Source organism: Drosophila teissieri, chromosome 3R (assembly GCF_016746235.2).
Source record: "Drosophila teissieri strain GT53w chromosome 3R, Prin_Dtei_1.1, whole genome shotgun sequence".
Taxonomy (NCBI): Eukaryota; Metazoa; Arthropoda; class Insecta; order Diptera; family Drosophilidae; genus Drosophila; species Drosophila teissieri.
This window is the reverse complement of record NC_053032.1, coordinates 12,968,387-12,979,972: the sequence shown is the minus strand read 5'-3', so window position 1 is coordinate 12,979,972 and position 11,586 is coordinate 12,968,387. Positions and strand designations below refer to the sequence as shown.

Sequence of the window (11,586 nt, the reverse complement as noted above, 5' to 3'; positions counted from 1 at the left end):
TCAGTGTCCTAGAAATAAACTTCAGATGGTTTGGGATGGAAAAATCAATTCAATTGCAAACAAAAACTGATAAGCGTTTAATCAGCGAGTGATAATTCTCGCAGATAGCATTTAACAATAAGTAATTGTCGATAAGTGCTGAGCTCTTCAGCCAAAATCACATATATTTGCTTTATAATGTCAAATAATATAAAAGCTCGGTTCAATTACTCTGCGGTTCCAATGTTATTTGCTTAAAAATTATCAAAATTAATTATACTAGCTCGTGTTAATCCGAACAAATGCAGTAATCCCCTACAAAATCCACAGCTTTGAAATCCAGCAATCACAAGGAGGCATAACAACTTAATCATCTGCAGCAGAGCTTCCACAAATCTCTCGAAGTAAATGCATTTCGGCCAATATTGAACAACGCCACTTCCACCTTTCGCTGGATTGGCATGGCCAAGCCGAATCGTTAACTAATTACACTTTAATTAACGCAATCAACGAAAAACAAAAGACGTATGTAAGCAACAACAAAGGCAGGTGGAAAACTAGCGAAGAAAATAAAAACCAACCTCAAGATGAAAACCGCTGCTCAAATGATTAAATTCGTTGCATGAAGGAGAACCAAAGTCGAGACCGAAAGTCAGTCGCAAAAACGGGGAAGTTTAATAACATTTTGAATAATGAACGCAACCAAAAAAATCGCTTGAATGCAGCGCTAAAAATGCGAAACGAATGCACCGCAGCAGAAATCCACATGCCACACGCGAAAAGCGGAAATGTCTTTGGAGCGATGCCGCATTTTGTTTTCCTTAAACTGCCGCTTTAAATAAATATTGATACCCTGGAAAATGGTGTTTGGTGTCGCTTTAAAGCTAAGTTAAACACAAGTACGAGTATAGTTGAAAAACGTCTCAAATTATTTATTAATTATTATATATTAGTATTAAAAGTTCTTTAAGCCAAACATTTCCAAGCTAAACTTTTGCAAAAATATTTGCTATCTACTTAAGCCTAAGTTAACCGTTAGAACATTTCAATCCTCTCTGAAAAAGATATTTTAGAATAGGAATCTAAACTTATAGCTGTACTTCCTCAATACGCTAGTGATGTAGAACATTCGTATTATTATATATAGAACATATTGATGGGTATTCCATCTGCCTTCCTTATGGATTCATTTCGGTTTTCCAATCGGCGCTGCCAATAAATTTTCGCCTTATCAAAAGCGCAGTGCAACTAACTGTTTTCATGCTCTGCTATTTGACCAAATTCTCACCGACTCTCTGTGGAAGCGTCTCTTTCTCTCTTAAATCGGGTCTGCATTCCAGTTTTTTTTCTTGTTTGCGGTGAGCGGAGCTTTTGAGTCGCGCTTATATGCGCTGCGCAGGCGCAATTGCTTCGTCAGTTTGAATCTTGGCTTGCAGCTGTAAAGATATCTTCGAGAGTCAGGAAACTTCGCGATAGCTTTACATCGTTTTGTGTTAAATAATAACAAAGTGCAATATTATGTCGGGAATAATGAATGGCCTTCTGCTTTTGTTCGCCTGCAATTTGCTGTTGGGCGTGCACGTCTCTGCCAACAAGCAGCAGAAAAATCAAAACCAAGGTAAGCTCGTCGACTTGGGTCAACAAAAGAACAATTCGACTGAATCATCAAGGTTGGGAGGAGAAATTCTTTCGCTGCGCGCTGTTCTAGCCAGACCAAAATAAGCAGAAACCGGTTATCAACAATGCCGGCTGTCTGAGAGATGAGTGAACTTCAACGGTTCGGTGGATAAGTTGCCTAGAAACGGTAGGCTCAGGTGGTTCCAACGGTTACTTCCGAGAAGAAAGCACTTGAAAGTTGTTTAGAAAAGAAATGGAGAGTTATAGTTTATGAACCTTAAAGAAAGATCTAAAAACTTTATAATAATACAAAAGGTTACAAAAGGTTTTGGAGATTTTTAGTATTACATTTCAAACACACGTTTTTATATTTATTTACTTTTTTTAGGAATAGAACAGAAAATTGTTTAAGTTGCAAAATCGGATCAGAAAATTCATCCATTAACTCTTTAATTGGGAATAATAGGAATGTAGCTAAGTAAACGTACTGCAACATTTACATGCGTTTAGGAGAAAAGTAATAAAGATATTTGAAGTAAAAAGCATAAAAATGTCTTACATAAACAAGCTTAAATGTCACCCATGAAATTACTTCGCCCTTTTGCAGAAATCTGGGAACAAGACCTTTCGGACACCTTTAAAATCGAGGGCAGCGACCAGGGCATTCAAAAGGTGAACCTCAAGTGCGGAGCGGACTCCATGAACGTGGTGCTGGAGACGGAGAAGCCCTTCACGGGCGTCATGTACACTCGTGGAAGCTTCTACAAGCAATCTGCGCCGTGCTTCATGAAGCCCACTTCCAGCCAGGGATCCCGCACCATGGAGATGAACTTCCAGCTGGACCAGTGCCAAACGATCCGCGATGGTGACCTCTACACCAACATCGTGGTGATCCAGAACGACCCCGAGTTGATCACACCCGGAGACTCGGCCTTCTCGCTGGAATGCGACTTCCGGCAACCTCGCAGCCTGGACGTGGAGGCCAGCATGCAGGCCAGGGACAGGTAAGGTTGCGGATCTGAGTCCGAAGCTCTGATTACGATCTCTGATCTGCATTAGAAACCCACAAAAATTGCGCGGAGCACGCGGTGGAGCCCGCCAGCGCCAATAGATCTTTTCAGCCACTCTAGATCTTTCCTCTTCGACTACAATCACCTCCAAAAGCTGTACATAAGGTACAAGAGAGATGCCCTGTTTTTTACTATATCCCCAAAAAACTAATACCGGCAAAGTAGTGCTATACTAACTCTACACCTTACTGGCACACAACAATTAGTTATGGTCCAGATAAACACCTTTTATATGTCGCCAAAGCCCAGAACCACACATTTTTTGGGTACAATGTACCTTATCCTTTACCTCAGTGATTTTTAGAAGCTTAACTGCTTTGTTTCCGAGGATAAACGAATTCAGCGCGAATTCTTTAGTTTTCTTGTTTTAAGCTCAGCTTTCGATCACACTACCAGTACAATACCCACATACATGCATTCCACAGAGTGGCCACTGGCTCCAAAATCACACTCACAAGTCCTGATCCCGCGGCACCCACGGAACACCTACACAACTCGGTGGTTAGCAACAGCGACTCGGTCGCATACATACCAAAGTTCAGCCGACCAAACAGAACCATACACCTGGGCTCCGTGGAGGAGGTGACGCTGCCATCGTCCTCCCAGGCGCGAGATGAGCTCTAGGAACACCTACACTGCACGAAACGATACTAATGTAGAAAACAAGATACTCAGAGACATTAGCACAACACTTACAAAACACACCACAGCGTACAGGTGAGACGACAGGACACGCTTTTGTTTGCCAACTGTGTTTTTGCTTGCTTATGTTTGTTAAATATATCCTTTACTCGATTGTGTACTATACAAAACTATTGAATTATTTACAGGAAATTAGCACAAAATGCGACGCAAGCGCCAATGGGAGCAAATTGATGGCAATTGTGCGGCAAATGCACTAACACCACTTCATGTATTTTCATTTAAATGGTTTTTCATATCCTGTGATATTTTTTAAGTTTGTGTTTAATAAAAACTTGGTAAAAATAATTGCAAACAGTTTACTCTTTTATCTATTAATCAAATTACACAATTTGTTAAGTTTTTTAATAATTGATATCCCAGACATCTTCTAAGATGGTTAATGGAATATTCTCCTTATCTTACTACCCTAAATATTAATTCAAATTTAAATTCAAAAAGCCCGCGTTTTTTAAAAACCCACCAGCTGCTTCGTAGTATGACCATTTTATTTCCGGACCGTTCAGTATATTTTGGGTAGTGTTTTAGCTATCGTGTGGGGTCACACTGGTGGCGATAGAAGAAAATAAACAAAAGTCCCGTTAAAACAAAACAATTCGCACTACTTGCAAAAAAAAATTACTAGTTACTTTGGTTTTTGACCTTGAAAACGGTAGAGCTGCTGGTTAATGGTCGCAACCACTTAAGTAGATTATAAAGACCTGTAGAAGGGCAGTCAGTAAACCGTCTGGCCGCACTTTTTTGCACTTATCACTGCGCAGTCACAATTGCGAATTGCACAAAGAACGTCAATATTTATAAATCGAATTAACGCTGCACCCAAAAAGTGAATCCTCCGCCGACGAATGGATCATCGGGTTTTTCTGTCGCTGATCTTTGTGCTCAGCGGCACCTTCAACGTTCTGGTGGTGAAGTGAGTAGCGAAATATCGCTTAATAATAGTAAGTAATGGATCTAACTAAATGTGCACTCGCTGCTGTGCGAATTGCAGGTGGGCCAATCAACAACAGGTAATCGGCAGCGATGGCAAACTCCATGGATTCCAGCATCCTGTGGTGTTCACACTGCTCATGTTCCTGGGCGAGTTCCTGTGCTTTGTGGTCTTCAAGGTGATCCGCCTGATCTCCAGTCGTCGTGGAGTAAGTTCCAATGCCGGTTCCAACTTTAGATCGTATCCGGCGAAACTTTCGCGATTTTGGAAGTTCAATCGTAAACATCTGGCAATCCACAGGTCATATCCGATCTGGATAGCATCTTGTCGCAGGACAGCAGTGAGTTCCGCCCTGTGAGCATGCTACTGCCCACCTTGCTGGATGCAATAGCCTCCATTTTGCTGTTCACCGGACTTTACTTGACTTTCAAATGATAAGGGGTACTTCTATAAGCGAATGGCCTTGCTTATCTATACTTACGTTGCCCCATCTCTCCCGCAGGTGCCGCTCTGATCTTTGTGGGCATCTTCAGCACCATGTTTCTGAACCACACGCTGACCGGACGGCACTGGCTGGCCATCTTTACGATTTCCTGCGGCTTGCTGGACATTATCAGTCTGGACGTACAGCGCGTTGAGTACGACGTGGTCACGTTGCCGTACACGGACAAAAAACCCATTCTGACCGGCGATTTACTCATCATCATTGCTGAGATTCTGCACGGACTGCAGTATGTTTACGAGGAGAAACAGCTCAAAACCTCGAATGTTGCCCCACTGCAAGCTGCCGGCTGGCAGGGAATCTTCGGCTTGGGCATCACCTCGCTGCTGGCCATTTGTATGAACTTCCTGCCGAGCATAGATCCTTTTAACCACAGTTCGCGTGCAGTTTTCGACGATTGGGGTGATCTCTTTGCGGCTTTGCAAGGAAATACCTTATTGATAATGGTTCTGATTGCCTTCACTATCTCATGTGCCATGTACAACTTCATTGGACTTTTCATTGCGATGTACTCGTCCAGTGCCAACAGACTTCTGGCCGATGGTCTACGCGTATACTTCATCTGGGTGTTTGTGATTGTCATGGAGTGGGAGTACATGAATCTGGTCACAATCATGGGCTTCATTATCCTGCAAATGGGTATCATTCTATATCGACAAGCCCTGTTCCTCGACTGGTATCGAGCTGCTGTGGCCCGCTGGTATCGTGCTCGCTACGTGGATTTGGGTTCTGAGAATGCAGCTGCTCCAAACAGCCGGCCAGCGGATGTGATCTAGGGCAACTGAGGAATAGCTGAAGTGAAAGGATTGTGATGAGAGAGATGGGCTGCAAATCAACCCTGGGCTGATTCTTGAAAATTACTTATCGATTATATGTATAGATGCAATAAGAAAATACACACATTAAATGTTAATTGAGCTCCTAGAAGGCATCTCATGTTATTAAATTCAAATGATTGGTTTTGATTGTTTCCTACGACACTTCTATATATATAACATAGCAGTCCGATTTTGATCAATTTAGAGCCAAAATAGAACGCTTTATGATCGAAAATAACGAAGATGGACCTCGTGCTATGGCACCTATATTACATAGTGGATCCGGCAATAAAAAACACACTTCTATATAAGTTTCAGTCAGATTGCTTTAAAACTGCGACAATAGTTTGCGTAATACCGGGCGGTACTATTTTACATTAGTCAACATGATAACTGATGGAACTCAATGTGGGCGAAGAGTTCTTCACTTCAATTTAAACAGATTTCTTTTGCTCAATGCCCAGAATCATTTCGCCCACACCCAAAAAGTAAAACATTTGCGCGATCCCAAATAGTGGCGCCAGCACCATCACCCGACATAGTCCGCCCTTAAAGAATGCCTTTACGCCCTCTTCCTTAAGGGTCCTATTTATACAGTCCACTATGCCGTTGAACTTCTTCTCGCTATCGCCCTGCAGACGAGTCTTGACCACATCCATAGGGGTGACCATGAAAGCAGAAGCCATTCCGGACAGGAGTCCCGCTACCAGAGACCAGTAGAAGACCGCTTCCCCAGAACCGTCCGACTTGCGTGGCCCTTGGTCATTTATATAGGCCATTAGCGGAAAGTACACCATCGAGAAGGTGACGTCCCGCACTCCTGTGGCGCCCACACCCTTGTACAAGCCGAAGATGCCACGCTCACGAATTAACGTCTTGGTCAGTCCCCAGGCCGTAAGCTTTTTCACCTCTCGTCCTGCCGCTCGATCGGCCGCAGCCAAACGCCCAGCGTCCTGCATTTGTATCTTGAGGAGCTCCATTGGAGTGGTGACCACGATCTGGAAGAGACCGGCCAGGCCGCCGGCTAACGCCGCCAGTGACAACGGAAGAACGCCTTCATCGGTAGCCAGGTGGTGCCGAAAGTAGTCGTTGGCGGTCAACTTGATGGCTTTTTCGGGCGTAATCAGCAGGATGTTTACCGCTGAGCCTCTATACATTCCGAAGTAGCCTTCGGCGGCGATAGTCTTCCGGAAACAGTCGGCGCTAAGGCAGTAGAGTAACCCATTAGGCGGATAATAGAGCAACCCAACCCGAAAACCCACTCACATGCTGGTGTACATGCGCTCTCCATTGGGACCTATTGTTTGGTTTTGCAGTCGCGTCTTTACCAAATCCAGTGGGAAGACACATGTCACTCCAACAATACCGGCAACACCGCCATTTATAATTTTCGGAATAACACTGTGATTGGTTAGCCATTAAATAAAAGTTGTAGTATTAAACAGATGGTAGCACTTTACTTACTTAAAATGTTTCGCTTTCTTGTTTTCAACTTGTTCCATTTTCTTCTACGGCGAAGACAAATTCAATATTCTACCAAAATTTGGAATTTGTCATTATTGTATATTCGTTAGTTTAATTCTGACGGTTTTTATAAAGCATACAATTGCTCTAGTCATGTTATGACTTTACTACAAGTAAATTTCGCCTGGCAGCAAAGGAAAATGCATTACTAATACAACTTGATGCAATTTGTTCATGGCTAGCTGCGGATTGCTCGGTAAACAAAGACTAAATAGAGAGTATTCAAAGTATTCAAACAACAGTTATAGACTATGATATTAACCAAAAATTTACATAATTTTAGCGATTATTTTGCTTTATCTTATTGTCATTGGAGCATCAGTTATCTTCTGCCATGGTGTAAATACATAGTACATCGTTTGAGTGGTTTTATAAGACTGGGGAAAACTTTAACAACTTTACTGACAAGCGCAGCGCTCGATTACATTAGCTTACTATAGAGACTTCACGATTACATTCATGGACAGCTTTAACAACATTTAAACACGATATACATACACATTCAATATTCATAGAGAGTACATTTAAAATGCTTTCGGTCTTGTCAATCCGCCTTGGCGCGTACCCACACGAAACCCCCTACTTTTTCTGATAGCCCAGCAGGCCCTCAGCCACGCCCAGATAGTAGACCGTTTGAGCGATTCCAAACAGAGGAGCAATCACAATCATTCGGCACAGGCCGCCCTTGAAGAAGGCGGTGGGTCCCTCGTGCTGCAGCGTCTTACTATTGGCGAATGGATATTAGTGAAAGGATATTTTGGAATTATATTTCTGGAACTCACGTGATACAATCGGATATGCCCTTGAACTCCTTCTCGCCGTCGGCCTTCTTAATCGCCTGCAGGCGTGTCTTGACCACGTCAAACGGATTAACTGCGAGGGCAGCGGTGGAACCGGCCGCCAACCCCGCCAGGAAAGAACACCTATTAAAAAAGTGTAAAAGAAATATAAATATGGTACGCTTAAAATTGACAGAACTATGCTCTACTTACCAGAACACAGCCTCACCAGATCCATCGTTTCTCCGTGGACCTAGGTCATTGAGTGTGGCGAACAGGGGGAAGTAAATTATGGAGAAGGTGACATCTCGCAGTCCTGTGGCTCCAATACCCTTGTACAGACCAAAGATGCCCTTGTCCTTGATAAGCTGCGAAGCCAACTGGGTGGCCGACACCTTCTCCACCGTCTTGCCAGCCAACTTGGCCGCCGCCGCCACGCGTCCCGCATCCTGCATTTGGATCTTGAGAAGTTCCATGGGCGTGGTAACGATAATCTGGAAGGCACCGGCGAGACCGCCGGCAACCATCTGACTGGTCAGCGGAAGCTTGCCATCCTTGGTGGTCAGCTTGTGGCGGAAGTAGTCGTTGGCGGTCAACTTGATGGCCTTCTCAGGTGTGATCAGCAGGATGTTCACGCCAGAGCCGCGGTACATGCCAAAGTATCCTTCGGCCTTGTACGTCTTGCGGAAGCAATCGAACCTATGAATTGTAATCAAAGTTGAAATGGCATCTATATAGAAATATATCCGTCATTCACTCACATGCTGTTGTACATGCGCTCGCCATTGGGTCCGATCTGCTGGTTCTGCAGCCTCGTCTTGACCAAATCCAGTGGGAAGACACATGTCACTCCGATGACTCCCGCGATTCCACCGTTAATGATCTTCGGCAGCAGCCTGCAATTAAAGGGCATGAAATCAGGGCATTCGATAGACGCTATCTCATTATACGCTTGGCTAATTGACAAATATTTGCACTGCGCTAACTTTGCATTCGCGTCGTTTGTGTCGCTGCACAACAACAAAATGTAAACAATAGTCTTATTGGCATTGAACTTGGCCCACATACACCATCTCCGCTCCTTAGATACCACTATTGAGCACACAATTAAAGCAGAGAAAGGTCAAATGGGTTGATCATTAATAAGGAAGAAATATTTGGCACACTGCCAATGAAACATACATACATACTATATGTATGATTGGATATAGTAGTATCTAGTCTTAGCTTGGGTCTATTTTCGGCTTGCATTTCTTTTTCAGCAATCGCGAGAACAAAAACAAACTGCAAAATGCAATCATATTATGTCATAGTACTGCTATCCTTCTCTTCCGATTTGTCCTAGTTTTATTGAAACTATTCGAGGGAAATGTGGGGTGAATGGGAAAACTGTCTGTTGGCTGGGGGCAAAGCACTTGAAAATGAAATGTGTATAAATGTCTATTCATGTGACGAGTCTTTAACGATGATACACTCAAATACAGTGGACAATGGCTAAGAGTATCCAATTTTAAAATCTTCTATATTAGACTATATATTTTGCAGTTAAATAACTATAGTGAAATCTATGTACATACTAATCATATAAATCCTTTGATTTCAAATTTAAGTTGAAGTGCGCTACCTTTGTTATTATAATTCACAAGTGATTTTGTTTAGCGGTGCAAAAATACATTTTGTAAAGCAAACATGTTTGTTTGTCTTTGAGATTATATTATGCAGGCTAATTGAAATGTTTATTGATAACTTACGCGAATTGCTGGTGCTGTGGCTGCGGCAGCGGTGTTGCGTTGGTTCCACTGTTCGGCATTCTGTGAAATACACACAACCATTAAAGATATATGCTATATATGTATAATGAGCAAACAAAGAATTGGTACAAACTGGTTTGTTTATTATTTGTAACAACGGTACAAATATAGATAGTACTATAAGAATGTATATATTATATATTTTATAATTCTCAATACATTTGCATAATAAGTATTTATTTGTTTATAATTTGTAACAGAAGTTCAAAAATAGATAGAACTAGAAGAATTATGTATATTGTATATACTTTATTATTCGCACACACAATTCAAACAATAAGTATCATTTATAATTCCAAGCATCTGATATATCTGTTGGATAAATTTAATATATGTACGTACATATCTGACATATATAAATATATATTTAAAACGTTGATTTTAAATACAAATCGGTGGAATGTATCAAACAAACAATACACTTCTTGGTTGTCAAGGGTATAGAGATACCCAGTAAAGATCGTTGATATAAGTACATATGTATCTATATAATTTTGTAAGCAATGCTGTGATTGCTTACTGAAATGAACGAACAATAACCAAACCATAAATGTTTACACTCATGTAAGTTAAGCAACTGATAATGCGGTACGCTGTGGGCTGTGTGCCAAATGGGGGAATACTTAATATAGGTTGGCGATAAGCAGGGAATGTGGGATCCGAAGTTTATTGACATGATCGGCGGACCCCACGGAGATTAGCAGCAATTCATCGATGGTCGCCATTAGTTCATACTCGCGAATAAATGTTAAAATGGCTTAGTTAGCACAATTACACACAGGTGCGAATCGAAAAAGTTTATCATATTTCGGTGGCTATCTGCTCAGCTTTCAAGGCCGAATAACGGGTTATCCACGCTGCGCAGACGATAAGAGTGTCTGAACTTGTTATCATTTCTGGTTTTTGGGAGGGTATCTAAAGCATAAAGATATCAAGTTGAAGGAATACCGCAAGCATACAGATATCAGGTTAAAGGAAACCGATTGGGTGAAATAATAGTTTACAATTGAAGTTATAAACTTCCGATGATAAAAATAAGTGTAGATTGCGGCAACGAACGTTAAATGGCAGGCCAGTTATTGATTATTGCCCAAATGTTTGGGAACTCTGGGCGGGGACGAGAAGCGGGGGGCTCGCCGGTTTATGGCGACGTTTTCTTTCGTGCGCTCCGCATGGTTCACCTGTCGACCAGGTGAGATACACCCCCTCGATACGGGTCTACGATAACTGTTATTGGAGGCACACTTATTCCGGAGTGGATGCACTGGAGCAGCAACCACTTGTGCGGACTTTACGTAATGCGTGGTGTTTACCACTGACATCGAGCACCTTTATTAAATTAATTTGATTGCCGCGCTCTCTCGTTGCGAAGCTCTCGCAAATGTTTAAATAAATTCCACCCCCCGAACCCCGCACAAAAATGCGAGCGTATCAATCGTAGTCGCGATATTGAACTCACTTTTCACTAGTTGCTGAGAAGCTCGATTAATTGACTTTGGTTACTTTGAACTTAACGGCTGCTGCGGACCAGCAACACTTATTTGCGGCTAATTAAGCTAAATTAAAACTATTTATTGATATTCTCTTCGCGCGTCGCCGTCGCTTGTGGTCAGCGGAGTGACCGTTTCGGCACCTTTGAAATATATATTCGGCTCAAATCGGCTATCGCCAATTGCCAAGCTGAATGTCCCGCTGGTCACACCTTTCAGCAATTTTCGCTTCCCCCCTAAAATTGGTTAAAAAAAATTAAGCTCATAAAATTAAATGAAGAAAGTACATACTTTTACGAATCTTGACAAGTAACTACAATAATATAAGATCGCTTTATATGAAAACAACATTTAAAACCTTTA

The 11,586-nt window shown here is 42.2% G+C and overlaps 4 protein-coding genes across 5 annotated transcripts; 2 read left to right on the top strand and 2 right to left on the bottom strand.

Moving 5' to 3' along the window:
* Positions 1-82: 82 nt before the first annotated feature.
* On the top strand, positions 83-3,613 carry LOC122619741. Of its 2 annotated transcripts, none has more exons than XM_043796846.1 (4): positions 83-878; positions 2,204-2,600; positions 3,092-3,383; positions 3,497-3,613. In XM_043796846.1, the coding sequence occupies exons 2-3, from the start codon at positions 2,296-2,298 to the stop codon at positions 3,288-3,290; spliced, it is 504 nt and encodes a 167-aa protein (XP_043652781.1). In that variant the 5' UTR covers positions 83-878; positions 2,204-2,295; the 3' UTR covers positions 3,291-3,383; positions 3,497-3,613. The 2 variants fall into 2 exon arrangements, with proteins under 2 accessions (XP_043652781.1, XP_043652780.1); XM_043796845.1 differs by lacking the exon at positions 83-878 and adding an exon at positions 1,238-1,597.
* A 333-nt stretch (positions 3,614-3,946) lies between these two features.
* Positions 3,947-5,753, top strand: LOC122619030 (solute carrier family 35 member F6). The gene is given in 3 exon segments (XM_043795704.1): positions 3,947-4,281; positions 4,360-4,507; positions 4,600-5,753. Coding segments are annotated over 3 exon segments (1,194 nt in total). The 5' UTR covers positions 3,947-4,213; the 3' UTR covers positions 5,578-5,753.
* A 174-nt stretch (positions 5,754-5,927) lies between these two features.
* LOC122619032 (mitochondrial glutamate carrier 1) lies at positions 5,928-7,223 on the bottom strand. The gene is made up of 3 exons (XM_043795707.1): positions 7,084-7,223; positions 6,886-7,020; positions 5,928-6,822 (listed from the first exon to the last, which is right to left on the bottom strand). Exons 1-3 carry the CDS (start codon positions 7,119-7,121, stop codon positions 6,054-6,056), a joined length of 942 nt encoding a protein of 313 aa, XP_043651642.1. The 5' UTR covers positions 7,122-7,223; the 3' UTR covers positions 5,928-6,053.
* Positions 7,224-7,708: 485 nt separating this feature from the next.
* Positions 7,709-11,409, bottom strand: LOC122619031 (mitochondrial glutamate carrier 1). Its single transcript, XM_043795706.1, has 6 exons — positions 11,193-11,409; positions 9,674-9,733; positions 8,684-8,818; positions 8,136-8,621; positions 7,926-8,066; positions 7,709-7,867 (listed from the first exon to the last, which is right to left on the bottom strand). The coding sequence occupies exons 2-6, from the start codon at positions 9,730-9,732 to the stop codon at positions 7,723-7,725; spliced, it is 966 nt and encodes a 321-aa protein (XP_043651641.1). The 5' UTR covers position 9,733; positions 11,193-11,409; the 3' UTR covers positions 7,709-7,722.
* Between the last annotated feature and the right edge of the window lie 177 nt (positions 11,410-11,586).

Bases quoted from the DNA above. Each gene is read 5' to 3' on its own strand.
- LOC122619741 (XM_043796845.1), top strand. From the start codon at position 1,498: ATGTCGGGAATAATGAATGGCCTTCTGCTTTTGTTCGCCTGCAATTTG. The intron at 1,598-2,203 runs GTAAGCTCGTCG...GCCCTTTTGCAG, and splicing joins GCAGAAAAATCAAAACCAAG to AAATCTGGGAACAAGACCTT. The intron at 2,601-3,091 runs GTAAGGTTGCGG...TGCATTCCACAG, and splicing joins AGCATGCAGGCCAGGGACAG to AGTGGCCACTGGCTCCAAAA.
- LOC122619032 (XM_043795707.1), bottom strand. From the start codon at position 7,121: ATGGAACAAGTTGAAAACAAGAAAGCGAAACATTTTAA. The intron at 7,021-7,083 runs GTAAGTAAAGTG...AACCAATCACAG, and splicing joins AAGAAAGCGAAACATTTTAA to TGTTATTCCGAAAATTATAA. The intron at 6,823-6,885 runs GTGAGTGGGTTT...CTACTGCCTTAG, and splicing joins GAGCGCATGTACACCAGCAT to CGCCGACTGTTTCCGGAAGA.
- LOC122619031 (XM_043795706.1), bottom strand. From the start codon at position 9,732: ATGCCGAACAGTGGAACCAACGCAACACCGCTGCCGCAGCCACAGCAC. The intron at 8,067-8,135 runs GTAAGTAGAGCA...CTTTTTTAATAG, and splicing joins TCTGGTGAGGCTGTGTTCTG to GTGTTCTTTCCTGGCGGGGT. The intron at 7,868-7,925 runs GTGAGTTCCAGA...ATTCGCCAATAG, and splicing joins GGCATATCCGATTGTATCAC to TAAGACGCTGCAGCACGAGG.